The following is a 24,439-nucleotide window of genomic DNA, read 5'->3' as shown; positions in this document are numbered from 1 at the left end:
AGTTTCTGGAGCGTTATTCACGCTCGTTTTTAGTGATGGAAATACTGTAAAATTGAACAGTAAATCATTAAAATCTTAAACAATTTCTTAAAATTCTTGTCATAATAATGTTAATTAATTTACAGGAAATTTATTCGTGGGTGACACAAAATAGTTTCGGTGCCCACATACAACCAGCGCATCACAGTTAATACACAGTTGTTATCCCGGGCTACTGCTAAAAGCGCATCCTGGTGTAAATCTGTGGAATTCTTCAAGGACCTGGACTAAGAATTTCATGAATGTAGTATATAATATTCTCTAAAATAATAGTACGTAATTGCAAGAATCATCGTACACAACTACAAGAAAATGTTATTATGATCATTATCTTTCGGTTCTAGTATATCCACGTTCATGTAACGCTTTTGGGGCCACATTTGTCTAAAGTAGAGAAAGGTACGATCATGAACAGATAAGCAGAAAGTAACGTGAAACATGAGTTTACGAGATAATGAGACTTCTCATCAGGTTTGCTAATATTTAACGTAATTTAAGTGCATGAGTATTTACAAAAGTAGTTCATATTATAAAAGCGTCGTAGGGCAACATTGATAAATCATAAATAATTTTAATAATTTGAAATGATCTTTTGAAATATCGCCAAAACCTCCTGATAAACGTTAAAAATTTCTTTCGAATCCCAAAATTTGGTTGTTGTTTTCTATAAATTGTTGTTTCCATTTATGGCAGTTATTGAATTTTAAAAAAAAATTTAATGTCAGTTTAAACTGGCAGATATAGCAAAAGTTCCAATTGGCGTTACGCAATTATGAATTTAAAAGTCATAAAATTGCTTTTTAAATTAATACTTATCAAATAGTTGTAAAACGTATTTAACATGTAGAAGCTTTCATAGTATCTTCATATGATAATCTAACAATACACATAAATTTGCCGAAGAAATTCAGCATGCGCAAGGAGATACAAAACGGTCAATTATTTATTTTCCCAGAAATAATTGAGATGTCTTTCAAACTTTAGTTTACACTTTTAACATAACTGACATCAATATCACTGAATTCCTTCGAAAAATAAATACATTATTCACAATCCTAACGATAAAGTTTAGCTCGTCCATTGAGAACCAGAAATTAATTTAATTCAAGTTCCATTCTATTCTCCTGTTTTCGTGGAACTGATATTTGACTGACAGAAAACTCAAAGATACGTGATAAGAGTATTTTCATCAAGATGACATCAGCTGGGCTGTCAACAAGTGTTAAGTGCTTTAGGAACAACCAATTTCTTCAGTGACAAGAATATTGGACACATTATCTAAAGGAATTCATCACAATCGGCAGAGATTATATTAAAATGTGTTTAAAATCTAATGCTTTCAAAAAATATAGATTAACCAGAGTACTTTCTGAAAAATTAAATGAAATTTTAGAATGCCTCAAATATATAATACGTACAGAGTTGTTTAAAATTAATATTACTTCAGTTCGAAATAGCATTTTTGTTTCCAAATAGCGCCTGTTTTTGCATGAACATTAAAACCATAATAATGTTCTTGTTAATGTTTTTTCAGTACGCCTTCTTATGGAAAGAAAATATTCAAGATTTACTTATTTGCTTTAGCTAATGAATGCCAAGATGATAATCTCATTCTTGCCGAATTTTTTTCAGTATATGCCTTCTTAGTACATCTATTTGCAGCAAAAACGTAGTTTTTGAGATCATGTAGCAATTTTAAATGAAACATTCTTAGAATATCGGTAAAGAAAAGGCTCTTGCTGTATGACTTGATTAAGCGTAGAAAGTTAGTTAAGAAGCAATGTGATCTTACCTCTACAGCTAATACAAACTATAGCAAAGAAGGAAAGTGATCTTGTCTCTACAGCTAACACAAACTATAGTTAAGAAGCAAAGTGATCTTATCTCTACAGCTAATACAAACTATAGCTAAGAAAGAAAGTGATCTTGCCTCTACAGCTAATACAAACTACAGCTAAGAAGGAAAGTGATCTTGTCTCTATAGCTAACACAAACTATAGTTAAGAAGCCAAGATGAGCTTGCCTCTACAGCTAGCACAAACTATAGTTAAGCAAAGTGATCTTACCTCTACTGCTAATACAAACTATAGCTAAGAAGGAAAGTGATCTTGCCTCTACAGCTAATACAAACTATAGCTAAGAAGGAAAGTGATCTTGCCTCTACAGCTAACCCAAACTATAGTTAAGAAGCAAAGTGATCTTACCTCTACAGCTAATACAAACTATAGCTAAGAAGAAAAGTGATCTTGCCTCTACAGATAACATAAACTATAGTAAAGAAGCAAAATGATCTTGCGTCTACAGCTAAAAAAGCAGGGAACGCGTTTTGTAATAGTCAGTGAAGTAAAAAAAAATACGAATTGTTTAAAACGACTGATCCTGTTTCATATGAAGATCATACAATACATATTTAGAATATATTAATACACATCAAATGTATATAGGTTATGGATATCTGTGGTGTTCTATGTTGTGAATTTGTGTTTATGGTTTTTTTTTTTTTTTTTTTTTTGTTTTTTTTTTTGTTTGTTTGTTTGTTTGTTTGTTTGTTTGTTGGTCTGTAATTTTGTGTTAGATGTGCTTACTTATTTTTGATTTAGTATTTTTGTTTGTTGTTTGGGGGTGGCTGTGTTACTGGCTGCCCTCGTTTGTGAAGATACGGGGCCCCTTCTTTTGAGCTATGGGGACACTCGTGTTCAGGTGGGCTGAAGGGAGCCTCCAGTTTTTACAATTCTTACATATCAAATGTGAAAGAAATACAAACTAATACAAACTAATTGTACAGTCATCATACTATTGCATGGATACGTTGCTATTTAGTGGATCTGCTGTCACCATCTACGAATGATCTTAGAAAGTAAATGGATCAGTTTTGTGGCATCAACAAAACGTAGGAGAAGAAATTATTGAAATCTGGAAAATTACAGCACACACATTAAAATTTTGGAATTCTCTTTCACATTTGATATGTAAGAATTGTAAGAACTGGAGGCTCCCTTCAGCCCACCTGAACACGAGTGTCCCCATAGCTCAAAAGAAGGGGCCCCGTATCTTCACAAACGAGGGCAGCCAGTAACACAGCCACCCCCAAACAACAAACAAAATATTAAATCAAAAATAAGTAAGCACATCTAACACAAAATTACAGACCAACAAACAAACAAAAAAAAAACCATAAACACAAATTCACAACATAGAACACCACAGATATCCATAACCTATATACATTTGATGTGTATTAATATATTCTAAATATGTATTGTATGATCTTCATATGAAACAGGATCAGTCGTTTTAAACAATTCGTATTTTTTTTATTTCACTGACTATTACAAAACGCGTTCCCTGCTTTTTTTTAAGTAAATCTTATAGATAGATATGTTTGGGATGTAACATTTCAGTTTAACTTCTTTTTGTTATCTTTAGGATGTCAATGATCGCAATTCTTTGCACTATCCCAAACTTTATACTCCTGGCCACAAGAACTTGCTCTTCAACAAGAAGGAGTTCTTCAAGTCTCTTGTGCACGGAGTCTGCACATCTTTCACCCTTTTCTTCATTCCGTATGGATCATTCTACCAAAATGTGAATATCCATGGCATCAATATGGATGGACATCAAATATTTGGAACAGTTGTGTCCACGCTTCTCGTGCTTGTCGTAACTGCTCAGGTAATGCATTAATATTTTTTCAAGATATATAAGTTAAGAGTTTTTAACTATAAAACTATAATGATTTTCAAATCTTAGGTGGCATTGGATACTTCCTATTGGACTGTCTTTAACCATATTGTGATCTTTGGAAGCGTGGCCTTTTTCTTCGCACTTACCTTATTCATAAACAGTGATCTCATCAAAAGCAAGTACCTGGGGGCCTTTCGTATGACTCTCAGCTCGCCTACATTTTGGTTCACGACTCTTCTCATCTTGGTTATTCTCCTTATTCCAATCATTGCCATTCGATTCTACTATGTCCACGTTCATCCAACGCTTTCGGACCGCGTTCGTCTAAAGCAAAGGAGGATGCGCATCCAAGCTGAACCATCCGAGCCACAAATCATGATGCCCCAACTGATGAGAAGACCGAGCAGAAGGAAATCTATGAGGTCCGGTTACGCCTTTGCCCACCAAGAGGGTTTCGGTAGACTTATCATGAGCGGGAAAATCATGAAGAAATCCAAATCGAGTTCTTTCAGCAACAACATGCTGCCTCCTTTATTACCTGGTACATTAACCAACTTCAGGCCAACAATAAGAGTTTGAATTAGACATGTGTTACTCAGCACATACTGGTCAAGAACTAATGATATGTATTTTGATCTTAAAAAGCAACTCATACGATGATGATTTACAGAGATTACGTCTTACAAGTTCATTAGCCCCACCTTAACTGCCAATATTGCTGATTTTTGATTGTTATATCTACAAATAATTATCAGTTTAAAATAAAGGTACAAATTAACTAATTCAGTTTAAGGATATAAGAGAATGCTAGTCCACCAAAGAATAGTTTTTATGTTTTGTGTGCTTCCTACATATTTACTAAACTAGTGATCTTACTTTTTACGGAAGTGTAAAGAAATGTAAAGTAGGCATAGCATTTTCAAACGAAATCCACAGTTTTACTCTTTCAAGTATTTTTCAAAACTTTTCATAGCATTTGAAGACCATAAGTTTTACAAGCTATCATAGACAATATCGTCCATATAAGTGACTGCTGATTTTTTATACTGAAAGATTATTTTCAAGACAACAGATATACTGATTCGATTTCTTTCTGCTTATATAGTAAATAGGTAAAGACCCGCTATAATGTTTAACTTATCTCAGGCAAAATTCATTTGCACTTAGAAATTGCAACTTTGTTAAAAGCAATAGGTAATTCATATTCTATTTATGAAATGTTAAACGTTCCCTCCCCTAATGCAGATAATTATTTCTAAAACTTCTGTATTGAAATATTTCATAATTAATCCAAACTTTCCAATTAATTTTAGTTTATTAACTCTAATTATTTGGTTAAACCACATTTAGCCTTTTACACTAACGAAGAACTTCTTGTTGTAGGTTTTTCTCTAGTAAATGGTTCGCAGGGTTTTTTTATTTATTTTTCCCTTTTTAAATAACAGTAAATACAGTAAAAGCTTTCAGAAGCGTGTTCTTTGGGTAACTAATTATTAACTGTTAGCCTAGTGTAAGATATTCCTGTCCATTATACTTCTAGCTGCGTAATTAAGCTTAACTGTAAGTAATATATTTTTATCTTATTAATTATAAGTGATATATTTTTATCTTCTTAAATTAATTGCTCTTGTTTTGCATTTAATGTTGAAATCCGAGCTGATTACGAGTAAATAATAGAATATCTTTCTGTGACATTTTTGGATTAACAATAGTGAAAAAATTTTTAGGTTAAATATCTTCAACACATTATTTAATCGAAATCTGAAGCCTAACGTATCGAAATCGGAAGTCTGGATATGAGTTTTATCTAAATAAAACAGCAATATTGAATAAAAACAATTAATATCAAAAGGTATTCTTTTTGGTGTTCCCAAGAAATATTCTTTTCCGATTCATATTAATCCAATTATAGTCGTGATAAGGAGAAACCTTATTTCGCGAACTGAAATCTTAGGATTAGGCTATAATTGTTTAATGACGCGAAGTCGATACTTTTATTCCAATGCTACTGTGGTAATTGCTACAATTTTAATTAACAGTTTTAATCTATGTTTATTATTGAACAATATGTGAGTTGACACAAACTATTCGTTGCTAGATTTTAATCTTTTTAGCTCTAGAATTTTTTAAAACCTTCCGCCTTGTACCATTTCAGATATCAAACACTGATTGCTTATTTTGCAACTTTTCACTGCAATATTTTGTACAAAAGTTTATGAAAATGCCATCAAATTAATCACTATCAAATGACAGGTTAAACTATATTCGAGCTGTTTTCAAGCGAACTTTGAATTTTTGACACCTGGCACTTTGAATATTTGACACTAGCACCTTCTTAATTTTTTTATAAATACTTTTATTTCCCTTGTATAACTCTATATTACTTTGTGCCTTCGCATGTATTTGATCTAATACTGCTTTATACAAAAAACTTTGCACATGTGCAAGAACTTAAAAAAATGCCTTGATATCAAATGAAACGCACTTTTTTTCCATAGTATTTTTACGAGTTCTTTTCTTTACTCTTAGGTGTAAAAAATATATGCATATCGAATTCTCGCGTAAAATTGCGCATTAAAGCGTTAAATAACTTACACTAAAGAAAAGATGCTTGTATATCATTTAGAAGAAAATTTGAAATTTTTCATTTGTAATAGGGACTGACGTTTTATATCTGTTGTAACCATAACGTGAAACGAAATTTCTCAAATAAATTTCCAGATAATGCGTTTCAGATTCAGCCTGAGAATTGTCCTACTTTACAATAATTTTGTGCAAAAACTCCCGATTCTCAAACTGATTATACACTTAATAATCACATGTGTTCAGCTTTCTGCCGCAGGTCCGCAGCATCTCATATGCTCAAGCTTCTTGCTTCTAAAACCAAAAAACACAACAAACACAAAAGAATTTCCCCAAAAGGGTGCAAGTTGAGAACAGAGAAGCGGCATACTTGTTTTCGAAAATTAAGTTAATTAATTAATTAGTTTAATTTTCCGCTTATTAATTACAATGAAAGAATGTATTATGAATGTTTTCAAAAGATTCATAATACATTGTTTTATTATAATTGATCAAAAGACAATATTTCAATTTCTAAAACTAAAACTCAAATATAGAAGTATATTAAAATGAAACAAGGGTTTCTCGGAATATGAAAGTTCCAGTTATACACATAAAATGATTGAACATTGTTAATATTTAGGTGTGAGATATGGTTTAGGAACGTATTGCGAAGTTTCTGGAATAAGTAAACTAAAATGTTTTAGATCTTATTAAATCTCTTCTCTATTTGCGCTAACTGATGTTAAAAATTACTGAGCGAGAGGTCACCATAGATGAGTTTAACACCAAATAACAGAAGAAACTCAAAGATAAATGACCGATAACTATATTTTTTGGTTTCTATCACGTACAGTTGAAAAATAGCTCAATAATCTGCTTGCTCCTTGCAGCAATAAAACTCGAATAAAATTTTAAATTCCAGCAGAAATGTTAGTGAACATTTTCGCTTCCAAGATATTCGGGTTAATCTTAAGCTTTTACTAAAACTTCATATGTATTTTATTTAAAGTGAACTAATATCCAAAATTTCTTTGCTTCATTTAACTGCTCATGATGCTAACTTAACTACTGCTGATAGAAAATTGTATGGTGCCACATGGCTGTTGCATAACAAGAAGTCTCTTTGGTAAGATTAGCAAGTGCAGTTGTTTCTCTGTGTCTACAGTCTGTCTATCATAAGAAAAGCTCTCGCCAGTTAGTCTGCAGCTGTCTGTTGCCGTAGAAACGAGTCTTGACCCATTTTCAGTAGGGCTGTCTTGAAGACGAATGATAAACTCTTTTCCCCTCAATCAACAGTAGCCAAAAAGAAAATAACAATAAAGCAACCCTTGGTTCGCCCCTATTTGAAATATACAAGCCCTGTTGCTATAGCAACAGTCATCCACCAGACACTGTGGCGGGAACTTTTCTTCTCGTAGACAGACAGTAATGTGTCCTCTTGAGCTCATGAGTTAAGGCAAAAAGAGCTAAACAACATAAAATTTAACTGCTAGGTCAAACTTAAAAACCTTACAATTATCTACATACTAACAACAGCCCAGACCTACTATTGCCTTACAAAATCAGGACTTTTCTTCGGAGCACGAAATATTAAAGAATCCATTTACCACGTTTTACAAAACTTCGCCAGTTTGGTAATTCAGAGCTCTGAATTCTTTTCTTATGGTTGTGTTTTTCTCCTCGTTCTTTCTCAAATTAAATCATAACGCACGTTATCAATCCGCAGAGGTCTATATGTAACCCGACGAGACCACACGTTATCAATCGCAGAGGTCTATACATAACCCTAGTTACGTCTATACGTAACCCGACTTGACTTACCCAGTAACAATGGAATACATTTATGACTTCACCGCTGTCAGTTTCTTTTCTTATTTGAAGTTATAGTGTCTGAAAAAGAATCAATGAATTTAGATGGATTTCCAACAATTAATCTTCCTTCTTCCAACTGAAGTGAATTGCTTCTTATTAGAGTTTAGTACTTCTGTTAGAAACATTTCGAAGTACTAGCGCAAATAACATAAATTTAACTATGCATTTGTTTTACTATACATAAAATTCTAAATGTAGTATCAGAAAAATATCAAGACCTAAAAATGTTTAAACTAAAGAAAATAACTACTGAAAGTAAGTTGTATAGAATATCAAACCCGAAATAACATAAATTATTTTCTTTTTAGCTATTTTATATTCTAATTAAGAATTACTACATTAAGAATGGAAGAAAATGACTGAACAGAAGATGTTAAAGTCATTTCATAATGAACTCCTACTAAATTATGTTCTTGAATATAACACTGAAGACAGAAAAAGAATAATTATTTTTGTATTACACCTCCTAATAATATTCTTAGATGCTATTTACGACATATTACCAATTACCGGTATTAACGTTGAATTCATAGGAAAAATTTAAACTATATATCTTTTATGATGATAATTCAGAAAAATATTCATAATTATATCATTTTTCGGTTGTAAATGCTCATATTTAATGATCATTTCTTTCTTCTCAAACTCTAGCAGGCTTTGCAAAATGAAGCCAGTAAGGTATACAGAAATTTAGATATTTTTGGTAACTCTGGCTGAACAGCGTCCATGGTTATATAATCCATCAAGTGCTCTTTCTAAATACTTGTTTATACTCGCATTGATGAATATTGCAAGACATTTAAGAAATTAGAAAGTTTTTAAACTTTCCTGGCTGGATAATGTTCATGTTTGTAACTTCTTTTAAATCCCGCTAATTATGACTAGACCGTCAATCCCGGAACGGCTTCTTTTGTTAGCTGGGCGAGTTCAATTTACGCAGGCAAGAGGAAGAGAAAGGAAAGGTTCTGGTTTGCAAACGGAAAGAGTGTAGGTCGCGGAATAGCTTTGAGTAGGCTTATTCCTAAATTGTGAAAGGAGTTTCACAGCGCATCTTTATGTGCTGTGTTTTATTCAACATTTTGCTTAAGGACGGATTCATTTTTATCACTTCATGAAACAAAAATAATATTTCGAAGAGAAATACCTTTCTGAAATGTAAAATTGTACGCATTGTATACTTACTTAAAATTTTCTTAAATCATAACGTTTTGGCAAAATTATATAATCTTGTTTATTCCAACGAAATCTAATATTCACTAGAACACTTATTTCGGTAAAGTGATTTAGTATTACATGAAGTTACAATAAGTAATTGTAAAGTTTTTATTTACTTTAGGTATTGTAGAAAATTGTAGCTGCACATTTTTGATATTTATAATATTTACCGCTAATATCATAACAACAAAACATAATTATTTAACTTTCTTTTAATCTGGTACACAAACTAGTAATAGATGGCGCCACACGACGCCTCATTTGTTCAAAGTTTACTTATTCTACGGACGGCGGCGCAGGAGCCTCCGTCGCTAGTAATCTCCGAGTTCTAGCACAGCATGTGCACAAGTACTTCCAGATTATTGGATTCAACTTTCTCGATTCCTCAAGCATTTATAATATATAAAGTCAATTATAATATATTGGTAAAGGCCGTTAATGATCGATTGCCTTTTACTAAGTGATAAGACATAGACATAGACATCTGGTACACAAATGAACTCACCCTTAAAGGAATTTATTGTATTTTTGATTGTAAAAAATGATATATTAATTTTACTTCAAGTACTGCTTAGACTTACACACCAATCACAAAGCTTTATTAAGTCACGTGATACGGCTCAGTAATCTTATGTTTTCGCTGCTCATCCCAGTCTGCTTAGAATTCTCAGCTACGTTGCACCTCTAAACTGCTACTCACCAGCCAGCGCCTATTCTAGTTTTAAAAACGACCTGATTATGCACATTTAATTGCTTATGACTTGAACTAATGTATGCCATTTACGATCTATAACTTTCTTAAGACTTGCCACCTTTGACCAGTAATTCGCCTGCGGGCGAGGTGCTCTACGCGCCACTGAATTAATTAAAAAACAGCGATTTGCCATAGGCACTAATTGATTGAATGGTTAAAACTCTTAGTGGTTGTCACCATAATTCAAGTGATGATTCCTCGATTCCTCTGGTACACAAAATAAATAATGTGTTTTAGTATGATATATTTTGATGGAGCTTTAAAAGGCCTATCTTTATACTGAAAAGAGTATTGTATTCACTTGTGAAAGAACAATTTAGTTTGAATTCCATTTTGTATAAAGAACAAGTATTATTTCTTTTCAGTTCTTATTTAAATTTAACGCAGAATTTTTTAAATTAGGTAATCAAAATTAAAAAATCTGATGTGTACACCACATGACTTGCTTGTACGGAATATTAAATTATACGCATTTTTTCTTGCATTTTATTTAAACTTATTAGATTGAATTAAACCTACTTCGCCGACAGCGCATAAACCACAATAGAATAAATGCATTCCTTAAAATTCACTTTGTTTACCATAGCGACACTCTGGCGCTAGGTTTATTTAACAGTATTATATTTCATTCATATTATAACTCACAATGCACAAAATGTACACTGCTCAAAAAAAAAAAAAAAATGGGACAGTCCTATATCTCCCGATCTACTGGGCCGATTGACAAAATTCAAATTGCGTTCTTCATGTCTCGAAAGCGCGACTTAGGATATATATTAGATTTATATATAGCACTATTCTAACATAGGTATTTTGACACAAAATCGGAATTTTTCTGAAATAATATACCAATTTTTTTACATATTTCGATTCTACGACACAAATTACGCCTAAATATGAAATTTTGTAAAATTGAGCGAAATTTACAGAGAAATTCACAAATTTATGTTGGCACTTTTTTGTCAGTTTGCGCCAAGAATACTTCACTTGGCGAACTTCTTAATATATGGCAACCTAGTTTCCTTTCCCGTGAGAGGAAAAAAAGTCACCATCGTTCCTTTTTTCCAAATAATATTCTTTATATTATATTTTTAATTATAACTTATTATTTTAAGTAATTTTTTCTTTTCCGAATTTCATTTTAATTGTTTAAGTTGGACTATTTTTTTTTATTTTATTTTATTTTATTTTTTTTTTTTTTTTTTTTTTTTTTTTTTGTTTCGAATAACTGTTTTAAAAATTTCTATTTACCTATTCGAACTGCGTAAATAAAGGTGCAGCGTTTTTTTTTTTTTTTTTTCAAATAGTTTTCTTTATATATATTTTTCGTCACAGTTATTATTTTAGGTAATTTTTAAATTTTTATACGTTTATTTTAATTGTTTGTGTTGCATTGCCTCTTCGGAAATTGTTTTAAAATTTTCTATTTATTCCTTCGAACTGAGCATTTTAAATATATTTATTAATATCAATTTTCCAGAATTTGATTTTATTTATTTGAACTGCGTTTCTTTCGGAAGAATACTTTGTAACCCAGACTACGATGAGTTTGAAAACTGCATACTATATTAAAAGAGAAAATATAGTAAAGCACAGTTTTACACGCCTTTCAATATTCCGTTCAGAAAAGATATATATAAATAAGAGAGATGTATAACCGACATTTTAACTTAGGATGACTTGCATACACTGCTTTAAACAGTTTTATCATTGTGCCCACTGCTTTACACAATTTTATCCTACATTTGGTTTCTTAAAATGTTATTCATATTTTAGTCAAATATTTTATTTTTGAAATCGCAAGAATCAAATATCATAACATTGAAAAGTTTTAAATTAAAAAAAAAAATACAAATACTAAATTTTACGAAAAATTTTACTTTTCTTCTCTTTTTCTTTAAGCATTCTGAAAGTATATTAAAAAGTATCCAACTTTTCGAAACATTTTGGTATTTCTGACAATCATTTTAAATAAAGTTATCGCCTTCCATTTCATTAAGGCCCACAAACGGCCGAGCGGTAAAGACGCTGATCACTGGTAGTTCGGTCCGAGGTTCGAACCCCGCGAACGGGCTGGTTGCATGGGTGTTTTCGTGGTTTTCCCGATGTGTAACGTGTATACGAGCCAGTTTCCCTTAGAAAGTCCTCCACGAAGGTATCCCTCCCTTTAGGCAGATAGCCCTCGTGTGCTTTGCCATAATTAAATAATCCAATCCAATCCAATCCTTAATTAAATATAATTCATTTGTAACTTCTACTAGAACTGACGTTAAGAATTGAAGTGCAGATAAATAATATCGTGTGCAATCTTGATTAATATAAAATTAAAAATATTTGCATTCAGACAGAAAGTTTTTTGAAATATTTCCAATTACTTTATGAGAAGGATTTATTAATAACCGTAATAATTACTTATTATATTACTGATGATTAGGAATCAGTTCTTGACAATTACATTCTAAATTAGAATTTTAAGAATTATTAGAATTTTAAATTAGAATAATGAAAATACGCTACGCACAAAAATACATTTTAGGTTAAAAAATGAGTTGATTTTTTATGTTTTAAAACTTCTTGAATTCATTTAATAAACATCGTATCCTCGTTGTTAATTGAATTCAGAATGTTGGGTGTCGTTTATATAATTATTCTTACTTGTTCACGGAAATCCAGTGATTAAGTAGCTGCAGATCATTTCTACATAACCATTGAACTTCCATTAATTCAGTCTCTACAGGGTTGTATATTTATATCATAATTTGACTTTTATAAAAATAATTTTTCTAAATCTTTTGTTTCTATAAAAATATACTGTGCTTTAAAAATATGGATGATAGTACCAGCCGCTCTTTCAGCCACTTCAAAAGCATCAGTTTGTTTAAAAATAAATTGTGCAGTTAATGTCATAAAATTCAAATAAACATCAAACGAAAATTCTCGGTTTTAGACAATTCGATTTAAACGAAGTAAAGTAGCAGACGATAAAACGCCGAAGGTAAAAATTTACTCTTACAAAAATTTACTCTTATTTAAAAAAAAAAATACGCATCATTGAGGGAAAAAATGTCATATAATTAATTCTCCGTAAAATTTTACTTGAAATTTAAGGTTAAAAATAGCTGTGGCAATACAGCGTAACAAAAATCCATAGACCACATTTGGCGTTATTATCGCTCAAAAAAAAGATGCCAAATTTCAAAACGCGAAAATATGTAAATTTGCGTATATCTTAGAAAATTTTGAATAAAAAAGTCTAATTTTTTGCAGATATGCTTAAAAATATACCTACTTTAAGATGATGGTAAAAATTTTATAGGTTATAATTAAAATTTTTTTTCGAAAAGTTTATAAAAATTATTTAAAAATAGAAATTTAAAAAATAAAACACAAAAAATGGGTACATTTTATTTGGAATGAACCTAAATTTTGAAATGTGAGATAAAAAATCAAAAAATTTTAATAAAAAAAGAGACATAAATTTGCAAAATTCAATTAACATTGAGGAGCTAAAATTTTGAGAGTTAATATTTCAAAAACTACTCGTACGATTTTTACAAAACTTGGTATTCTGGCATAATTTGAGTCGTAGAACCGAAATATGTAAAAAAAATGGTATGTTATTTCAGAAAAAGTCCGATTTTGTGTCAAAATACCTATGTTAAAATAGTGCTATATATAAATCTAATATATATCCTAAGTCGCGCTTTCGAGACATGAAGAACGCAATTTTAATTTCGTGAATCGCCCCAGTAGAACGAGAGATATAGCATTGTCCCTTTTTTTTTTTTTTTTTTTTTTTTTTTTTTGAGCAGTGTACATCATTTAAAGAATTATCTAATCGTTGCCACATGTTCTATTCAATTACTATAATAAAGCTAGAACTATGTATAAAAGAAATTAAGCAAATAAAACAAAAAAGAAACAGTTTTTCACAGACGATTGAGTACTTCTCATTTAATTAATTCAGTTCTTACTTCGCGAGAAGGCAAAAATACATAAAAACTCAAAATATCTATATTAAAAATTACGAAGTAAATCTCAAACGCTTATTTCCTCGAAAAAATTCCAGAAAGAATTAAGCATGATTTAATTGGCAATAATAAATGAATGCGTTATCTTTGTTGTTGCGAAGCTAAGTTTCTCTAGATTGGCAACAAACCCACTAGTCTCCTGTTTCAAATGTAAACAAACATCAATGGCCGCCATTAAAAACAGGCTTAGCGGCAATTAAACAACTTTAAAATTGCTGATAATTTTTAAAATATTGCACACAGATTTACTAAAGGCATAAAATTCTTAACCGGAAGATAAAAACAATATAATTCAATCATTTTTAAAGAAAAAAATGTACAATTTACAAACATATAAGAGTAAAGAAACTGAGATCACTGAGCCGGGTAATAGAGTGGATATATATATAAATATATTTATATACGTTTGGTGCGGCCGATTACAACCAAAGTATGAGGTGCACATCTACATGTTATAGCAATCCTATATACAAAATTTCAACGTTCTGAGGCTACTCGTTTTTGAGTTATGCGAGATACGTACGTACGTACGCACATACGTTCGTACAGATGCCACGAAAAATTCTCTTCAGAATTAATTTTAAAGCAGTTTACAATTTTTTTTTATTCTGTCCTTACGTACAGATATCACGCAAAAACATCGTTAAATTGCATTCGATAGCGGTCAAAATGGATATTTTCGTTGAAATATGCTGCCTGAAACTTTTCGCGATTACAATACTTCCTTTTTACTTCGTACAAGGAAGTAAAGCAGATAGCAGACGATCGATAAAAATAAGAATAATAAATATTAAATTCGCACTAGTCGAGACTCTAGCTGCACTAACAAAGCACGAGCCAGAAAAGATATAGTGTCGTCTTTTCCTCCACTGTTCCCTCATCCCTACTTTCAAGTACCATACTTACAAATCTTGGACTCTTCCTAAAACAAGAGCAGCCGTTCCGAGTTTCAGCGCCTTCTCTAATCATGTATTGCTCTTTCTTGTCAAAGTATAACCTTATTTCAGAATGAATCGGTACTTGGATCTTGGATCATATCTTTACTGCTGGCTTTAGCTACTAGGAGCTCTTACCAGTATATTATCATTTTACCATAGGCCATAAAGTTAAAAATTTAAGAGGTGTATTTAAAATACACTGCGCCCGAAGGCGAGATCAATAAATGAGTAAATCAAATTATCGCAGCATTTTTAAATAAAAACTTGTGGTTAATAGCTATGATCTGTTTGTCATAGATGCGTATAACTACGATTTAGCTTTCTAGAATATGTGTATTAGGCCATTATTCTTTTTTCCAAAAATCTAAGCAACACTCAAATCCTACAGCTTCCATTACAACGAAAGGGACCCCCAAATCATCTGCTTTCTTTGTGCTGTGAACTAGGGACCAACGATGAAAATAAAATATTTTTCAGATCTTCAGGCACTTCAAAGCCATGACTTCATACATTACTATCATAGAGGTACTCTACCAGTATTATGTACAGTTCTGTGTTTATACCGAATGTCGTGAACTGTCAATCTTAATTCGTGTGATTTGTTAGAAATGTAAATCTAATTTATTTTAGAATGAATATAAGCCCAAATCAAATTATCTTTTTTGTTATTTGTAACAAATAAAGAAGTAAAAATATGCTTCGAAACATTTTTTGATTTGTACAATGAAGACATGTTTTATAGCTGTGTTAGAGAATATAAAATTGTTATTGTATGTGTGGATAAATAAAGGTTGATTACTGTCTGTATCTTGTCTAATGTTATCAATCTCTCAGAAATTTTATACAATTCATATTATTTAATTTTCTTAATCAGATAAAAATATTTATAAATGAACAATTCCAGTGTAAAAATGTATTATTTTTCAGATTTCGTTTCTGTAGTTGCTAACTGAATGGAAACAGATTTCAAAAATTGTATTAGAAAAATAGAGTATTATTATTATTTATTACGGTAGAATATATATCTTACAAAAGAGTATTATTATTATTTATTGCAAATACATATTTCATCTTCATTCTGATTTCAGTTAAATATTTTAGAACGTAAAATTTAGAATGTAAATTTACTGCTGGCATTCAGCACAATTATTGCTTTGGCCAGTAATATCTCAAATTGCCCTAGCGCCTTTCACGTAACATATGAAACTAAAAAATATTTTTTGTGCCAGTTTAAGTGCTGGTTCGTCCTGTTATCCACAAACGAAAAATTTAAAAATTAAAAATTGTAGGGTGCTGCCCCTTAATGCTGCTTGCATTAAGGGGTCAGGTACCTTTGAGGGTAAAAAAAAAATAAAAACATTTTATTGTTTTACATTAAAGAGGTAACTAATAGGAACATTTTAAAACAAACCGCATAAAAAAATTCCCACTAGAACGAAAGATATCGAGGAAGAACTGAAACCCAATTTTCAAAATTCAGGATCGTGTGGTTTGTTTACCTTTTTTTGACAGCTGGATATTTACAGCTGCGCTTGTGAAGAGTGGTGATAAATTCCGTTTACAAAAGCAATCTAACATTTTTTTGTAATGAATGATTGCATTCATTTTGCTTTGCTTGCGAATTTTACAACGTGTTCTATATTCTGTGAGAGGTTTCTCCATATATTTTCCTTTATTTAATAATATAATTAAATGTTCATATTGAAAATTCATTCCTAAGATTAATATTAATAGGATAGAAGGTAGATTGACGCCAAAACGGTCATCTGGCAGTAGAAATAAAAAGAGAAAATTTACTGGTAATATCCACACGCGAAAGCACTGCCAGTCGTCTACTGCTTTGCAAAGAAAATAAAACTTTCTAAGCAGTTGGAAAATGAAACTAATGAGGATTTTAAAGGTTTTAATATAATAATTTCCTTTTTCGAAAAGTATTGTGCTGCAAAACATGTGGCAGTGATGTCACTAACAAAGAAGAATTTGTTAGTGGATTAAGTTCTAAATTTTCTTTAAATTGTGGAAATCGTAAAGAACTGAATGTTCAAAAATGATTCGTAAAAAGAACAACTGTGCTGACATTAACATACGTGATGCTTACTTAGTCCATGCGAACACTTGGAATGGGCTACTCGGCAATGAAGCTATTTTGTAGTATCATGGATCTTCCACACCCAGTATCGAAAAAAGCATACAATGCTACAATAAAGAAGTTTTTATCTTGTGCTTAAGTAATGTGGCACAACAATCTATGAAAAATGCTGCTTGCCAAGAAATTCAGCAAACGGATTCTTCAAATGTTGTGGTTAGCGGCGATGGTTCATGGAAACCCAGGGGTCACACATCACGAATAGGTGTGTGTATCCTTATTGGACACAAAAGTGGTATCATCACAGAGGTTCTTTCATCTTTTTGTAAGGCATGTGATACATGGAATTCCATGAAAGGTACACCAGAGTATGGTAACTGGAAAATGAAACATGAGGCGGAGTGTCTTATGAATCAGAGTGGTTCTGCGGGTAAAATAGAGGTCGTCGGTATGGCTGGAATTTTGCAGCGGTCAGAAACAGAGCATGATGTTAAGTATGTTGGATACATAGGGGATGGAGATTCCAAGACTTTTCAGTCTATAACGAAGGCCCAGCCCTATGGTTCTGATAATCCGTTTCTAAAATCGACTGTGTTGGTCATATTCAGAAGAGAATTGAAACTGAAAGGTATTAAATTTGCAGATGGAAAATCAATTGGAGGAAAAGGTCGCTTGACTGATACACAAATTGAAAAATTGACTGTTTACTATGGTAATGTGATTCGAAAAGACGAAACTTCTTTGGCGGAATTTCGTAATGCTACATGGGCAATCTATTTTCACACACGGTCAACTGATATTGAACCGCTGCATACTTTTTGTCCTATAGGTCCCAATACTTGGTGTAAATACCAGAAAGCTGTAGCTAATGGAACCGTCAGTGAATTCAGACATAAACCAACACTTCATTTTTGTGTTATGGATGTTATTAAACCAACATTTAATGATTTATCGCAACTGACACTGTTGCGAAGATGTCTTGGCGGAAAGACACAAAACTGCAATGAATCTCTAAATAATTTGATTTGGAAATTGTATCCCAAGACCCTTGGTTCCAGGAAGAAGAATTGCTGAAATAGCTACGAGTGAGGCCACAATACTTTACAATGAAGGTAATCAGGGAAGATTAAAAGTTATGGCGAAATTAGGGCTGTCAGTTGGTTCGTGTAGTCGAGCATGTCTATGTAAATTAGACAAGCAACGAGTGAAAACTAGTCAATTAAGCCTTTTGCAAAGCACAAAATAAATGCGTAAGAAAAAGAGAAATAAGCAAAAGGCTATTGCGGAGAACGTATTGTTACATGAAGGAAAAACATATTCACCTGGTGCATTTTAAATATATACGCATTACTTTCTTTTTTTGGTTTGTTTTTTGAAACTAACTTATCTTGTCTATTTTTACAACAGGCCCACCAGCGGCCGAGCGGTAAAGACGCTGAACACTGGTAGTTCGGTCCGAGGTTCGAATCCCGCGAACGGGCTGGCTGCATGGGCGTTTTCGTGGTTTTCCCCATGTGTAACGTGTATACGAGCCAGTTTCCCTTGGAAAGTCCTCCACGAAAGGCATCCCTCCCCTTAGGCAGATAGCCCTAGTGTGCTTTGCCGTAATTAAATACACCACTATTTTTACAACCTGCATTGTATAATTTTAAAGAATTTTAAAAAAAAATAATGTCCAAATGACTAGCCTGGAAAAAAAAGTGAATTCGTGTAAAATTCGCGTAGTATTGTAAATTTTCTGGTCAGGGCGTTAAAGTTTTCTTTTCCTATTTTCACGAGTTGTACAAACTTATTTTCCTTTTAGATGTTTAGTATCCATATATAAATAATTATATCATGTATTTGATTTAATATGAACACTTATTTTTCTTAAATAATGCATATTTGTCTGATAAAAATATACTTTTATCTTTAAAGTCAATTTTCTCAAAACTATGATTTTACTCACTGCGCGCAGCATTTCTTTGAAACGGCTAATCTAAAGAGCACCAAATTTTACGTGGATTTTTTATATGCTATATATGCTTAATATGACGAACCCGAATGGTTCTTATGCAAAAACTGGAGCTAATTTATGCCTAAGCAATTTCATAAAAATTTTAACTTTGTTTTTAAAAAAATATTTTTGTAGGAAAGGAACATTTAAATAAAATAAATCTTCGTCATTTTAAAGATATATTATTTTTCTACCATATGAAAAAAATTGGTTATGTTTTATATAGTTGCAATGCTGCGCACAGTGAATTTCAAAATATTAGCTATAAAAAAGGCTCTACATTAAAATATTTATTTAAAAGTTTTACTAATGCACATGACTTATTTAGTAATCTTAAATAACTAAAGATACCATAATATGTGTTAGAAATTTAACTTTTATGGGACTATTAGTTTTGGAGATACATCACTTGTAATTTTAGTAATTTTTTTTGACATATTTTACCATTCAAAAGGTACCTGACCCCTTAAGTTGAAAAACAAAACTTTACTGATGTAAAGGTATTTTCTCTCTCCTTCCAGTATCCCTTCGTGGTGTAACGGTAGTGCACTCGGCGCGTATGCATTAGCTCCAGGTTCGAGGCAAGGCGAAGGACTTTCATAATTTACAGATCTCACTCTTCAAAAAAAAAAAAAAAAAAGAAAAAAAAAAGAAAAAAAAAAACCCTCTAATATCTCTACAGTGGCGCGTGGAGTAATAAAGATCTTGACAATATTTCGTCACCACCAGGATTTGGTGATTGGATCCCCTATGGCCAGTAGCCCTTTTTCTAAGAAAAAAGGGAATATATAAGGTATTTTCTTTCTTTTTCCAGCATGCCTTCGTGGCGTTCTGAGCTGAGACGTGATACATGTAGGTCGTGCTGAAGTTCTCTTTAGCTGTCTCTCTGTAGCTGTCATTTAACGTTTAATAAATAAATGTCTCTTTTTGATTTCGAGAAAATTCCAGAAATTTCTCGCGCGGGATTTAAAATATTATAAAAAAGGAAGAAAACCTCTCAATTTAGTTAGTTTGTTGTGGTTTTAAAAGTTTGTTTAGAAAACTGCCCTTGTTGCGAATTCCCGGATTAGCTTTCTCTAGCTGTTTTGAATTAAGTTCTCTTGAACGTTTGAGTAGTTAAAAGATAACTACTCTGAGATATTGTAATGCTGAACGAATATCTGAGGAAAATTAAACATCTTTGTTGTGATAATAATAAATTTTGTTCATTTGTCATCGGACTTGTGCATTCATTTCGTAACGAACCAGTACGCAAGCAATAATTTTTGGTGTCAGAAGTGGGATTTGAATGCCAATCACAAGAGAATAACAGAACTGTTAAGGCAATTCATTGCAGCCTTTGCTGCATTTAAAGAAGAGATGAAAAATTCCGTTAGAGAAAAGATTAAATCGGTTAAAGAAGTGATGAAAGATTCTGTTAAAGAGGAGATAATATCTGGTCATGAAAAGATGGAAGCTGGTCAGGTAAAGATTGAAGAATCCGTAGAAGAGAGATGAAAGCTGTTAAAGAGGAAATGAAAGTAGGTCAATATGATATGAAGAGAGAAATTACTTGCATAATAGAAAACAAGTTCGAGTCTATGGAAGGAAGAATAGATACAGCTAAAGACAAAGTTGGAGAAATTCAAGAAAGAGTTTCTGCGGTAGAGCAACAAACTGAACAAAGAGTTTCTGCCGTCCAACAACAAACTCTGGAAAGGGTTTCTGCTGCTGTTGCCAAAGAAGTTGACACTTTAAAGAAGAGATTAGCGACAGAAGGAAGAAATTTTGAGGGTTTTAAATTTTTACCGAAGACTGCTCGTCCATCTCTAAAGCTACCACATATGATGGGAAGAAATCCTGGCAAGTGTATAAGACCCAATCATCTATAGTTGAGGATGCGAATGGATGAGATTCCCAAGCTAAGGCCTGGCATCTCGCCGCTTCTCTGAGAGCAGACGCAGTGGATATCCTGCAGACGCTTGCCGAAAACCAGAGACTAGACTTTGAAGCTCTATCCGGCGCTTTGGGAAAAAGTGTTTGAAAGACTACAGCAAGCTTCAACTAAAATCCCGTCAACAAAAACCCACCGAAACACTTCAGGAGCTCGCCACGGATGTTGACAGGATGTCACATCACGCCTTTTCGGAGTGCCCGACAGAAACAAGGGAAATCCTCTCCCTTCAATACTTCATCGATGGCATCCGAGACCCTGCAAAACAAAAAGAACTGCGAATGGCGGATGTTAAAGATTTGAAAAATGCTCTAGTGTACGCCATGAAATTCGAGGTAGCCCAGCAAGCCACTCGTAGAGACCGCCACCCAATCAGAACTGCTCAAGTCCAGGAGACAGAGGATCAAGTTACTGCTTGTCTAGACGATTTAACTAGACAATTGAACTCCTCGAGACGAAATATTGGTGACAAGAAACCGACCGTAAAGTGCTGGAACTGCAGTGCTGAAGGACACATACGACGAAACTGCAGAATACCCCAGGGCACGGATGTTAAGACCGCTCCCATAGGGAAACTAATTAGTAGCCATCTCGCGGGGCGGAGATTGCCATATAATGAAAAACCCCAGTTTAGCGCTTCAGATTTCTGCAGTGAGAGGCCGCAGTAATGGACTTTTCAGAATAGAACATATTAATGGAGTTCCCTGCAATATGACGATAGATACAGGAGCCAACATTACCGTGAAAAAAGATTTGGCTCAACAACTGGGAAACAAACTTATCTGGACGCCGCCCTGCGTTACCCTCCAGACTGTGTCCGGTGACAAGATCGACATTGACGGAAAAGTAAACGTTAACATCACATTTGGAAGTGCCGCTTACCTTCACACGGCATATGTAGCAGAGATTACTGATTCTTGCATACTCGGATTGAACTTTCTAAGAAATTTTTAAAGTCCAAGAAATACAATTTTTCCTTGGACTTTAAAAATAACGAATTGCACTCTACATCTGAGGACATAGCCCTATTCGGAACAAATGATGGAGTGAAATATATCCACAAAATTATAGCTCAAGACGATATCACAATACCCGCAAGACAGAGTTCCTGGATCCATAGCCGAAAATAGAAATTTCCGCTACGGCATCATAGAATATCCCAATAACTGTAATAGCCCGAAAGGGGTACTAGTAGCCTCAACACTCGTCGACCTATCCAGAACGGTTATCCCGGTGAGAGTCTCCAGTGTAACTGAGAAGGCGAGAGTTATTAAGAAAGGTGAAGTGGTTGCCGCATGTACTCCAGTAAACAGAGTTGAAAAAAAAGAGTAACATCCCAGAATCCGTGTCTTCAGAGAGCAATACATCGGAGTTATTGGAGAATGCGCAATTAATTGATAAGGAGAGGAATGCTGCCGATCGCGTCATTAAAAATCTTTAAGTTGTTTTCTCTCACTCGTCTTCTGACGTGCGTCGAACCATTTTGACACAACATAGAATCGATACCGGCGATCATCCCCCGATCAAGCAACATCCAAGACGTCTAACGTTTGCTAAACAGGAAGAGGTGCGAACACTGTTAAAAGATGTGGAAGAAGGCGATCTCATCGAGCCTTCAGCAAGTCCATGGCCATCTCCGATCGTCCTCGTCAGAAAGAAAGACAGCTCAACACGATTTTGCGTTGACTATCGCCGGTTGAATGAGATTGCGAAGAAAGACAGTTACCCTCTTCCTAGAATTGACGACATTCTGGGCATTCTTTCTGGAAGCAAGTGGTTCTCAACACTTGATTTAAAGAGTGGGTATTGGCAGGTAGAAATACATCCTGAAGACCAAGAAAAGACGGCATTTACTACGGCACAAGTCCTTTGGCAATTCAAGGTGATGCCGTTTGGACTGTGTAATGCGCCGGCAACATTCGAACGCCTCATGGAGACTGTTTTGAAAGGTCTTTTCTACGAAGCCTGTCTGATATACCTGGACGACATCATCATCGTCGGAAAGAGTTTAGAAGAACATCTAGAAAATCTTAGAAAGATGCTTTAGAAACTGAAAGAAGCCAACCTTAAACTCACTCCCGCTAAATGCAAATTGTTCCGAAAGGAAGTGACTTATTTGAGACATGTCATCTCTGCAGAAGGTGTGTGCACGGATCCTGAAAAGGTGTCAGCCGTTAAATCCTGGAAACGTCCCGAAAATGTCCATCAGCTGAGAAGCTTCCTAGGGCTTTGCATCTACTATAGGAGATTCGTGAAAGACTTTTCTTCCATCGCAAGACCCCTTCACAAGCTGACACAGAGCAAGCAAAGGTTCTTGTGGACAAAAGAATACGAGGATGCATTTAACGACTTAAAGGAAGCTTTAACATCTGCTCCAATTCTGACGTATCCTCAGCTCGACAGACCATTTATTCTCAACACGTACGTGACCAATGAAAGTGTCGGTGCTGTTTTGTCCCAAGAAATAGACAGCCAAGAACGTGTAGTAGCTTACTGGAGCAAGTGCCTGTCTAAAATGGAGAGGACTTACCGTGTCACTAGGAAAGAGTTGCTCGCCATAGTTAAAGCCGTAGACCATTTCCATCATTATCTATACGGCAGAAAATTCCTCCTCCGCACGAACCGTGCCTGATTGGCCTGGCTTTTAATTTTCAAGAATCCTGAGGGTCATCCTGAGGTGGATACAGAGACTCCAAGAATATGACATCACTATCAGTCATCGTAAGTGATCATCACACAGGAACACCGACACTCTGTCTAGAAGACCTAGCCCAAAAAGCTGCCGATATTGTTCCAGGGTAGACGCGAAATACGAGCTGCTGACTCCGGTCGTAAGACAAATTACAACATCAACATCGGCTGATCGAGACCCGTGGAGTGATGACGGTGAAGTCAGGAAGGACCAGCTGGAAGAACGCGACATTAAACCCATAATTGATTTAATGGAGTCATCAAACAGAAAACCTACCTAGCAGGACATTTCTATCTGTAGTCCTACAACAAAACAATACTGGGCACTCTGGGATTCACTTCCTATTCGAAACGGCGTCTTATACCAGAAATTCGAATCGGATGATGGGAAGACATTCCGATGGCAACTGATACTTCCAAGATCCCGGATTACTGATGTCCTTAAAGAACTGCATAACATCCCTACAGGAGGTCACTTTGTAATAATGAAGACTTACAGAGAGTTCGTGAGCGCTTTTACTGGAATAATGCAAAGGATGACGTGCAAAAGTGGTGCCGATCTTGCGATGCCTGTGCAGGTCGAAAAGGACCAAGAAAACGCAGTCGAGGCAAGCTGCAACGTTACAACATAGGTG

The 24,439-nt window shown here is 33.7% G+C and overlaps 1 protein-coding gene across 9 annotated transcripts in view; it reads left to right on the top strand.

The window, feature by feature from the left end:
• Positions 1–15,905, top strand: part of LOC118183531 (phospholipid-transporting ATPase ID-like) — a 370,912-nt gene extending 355,007 nt beyond the window's left edge. For all 9 annotated transcript variants that reach the window (XM_085826193.1, XM_085826190.1, XM_085826195.1 and 6 more), the window contains 2 exons: positions 3,466–3,711; positions 3,790–15,905. In XM_085826193.1, the coding sequence (XP_085682319.1) occupies positions 3,466–3,711; positions 3,790–4,302 (759 nt within the window). In that variant the 3' untranslated portion in view covers positions 4,303–15,905. The remainder of the gene's footprint in view (positions 1–3,465; positions 3,712–3,789) is intronic.
• Positions 15,906–24,439: the final 8,534 nt, after the last annotated feature.

Source organism: Stegodyphus dumicola, chromosome 11 (assembly GCF_044657685.1).
Source record: "Stegodyphus dumicola isolate Sdum_Otavi_A_Nest chromosome 11, ASM4465768v1".
Lineage (NCBI taxonomy): Eukaryota > Metazoa > Arthropoda > Arachnida > Araneae > Eresidae > Stegodyphus > Stegodyphus dumicola.
Note: the sequence above shows the minus strand (reverse complement) of the source record. Positions and strands in the feature narration are given on the sequence as shown.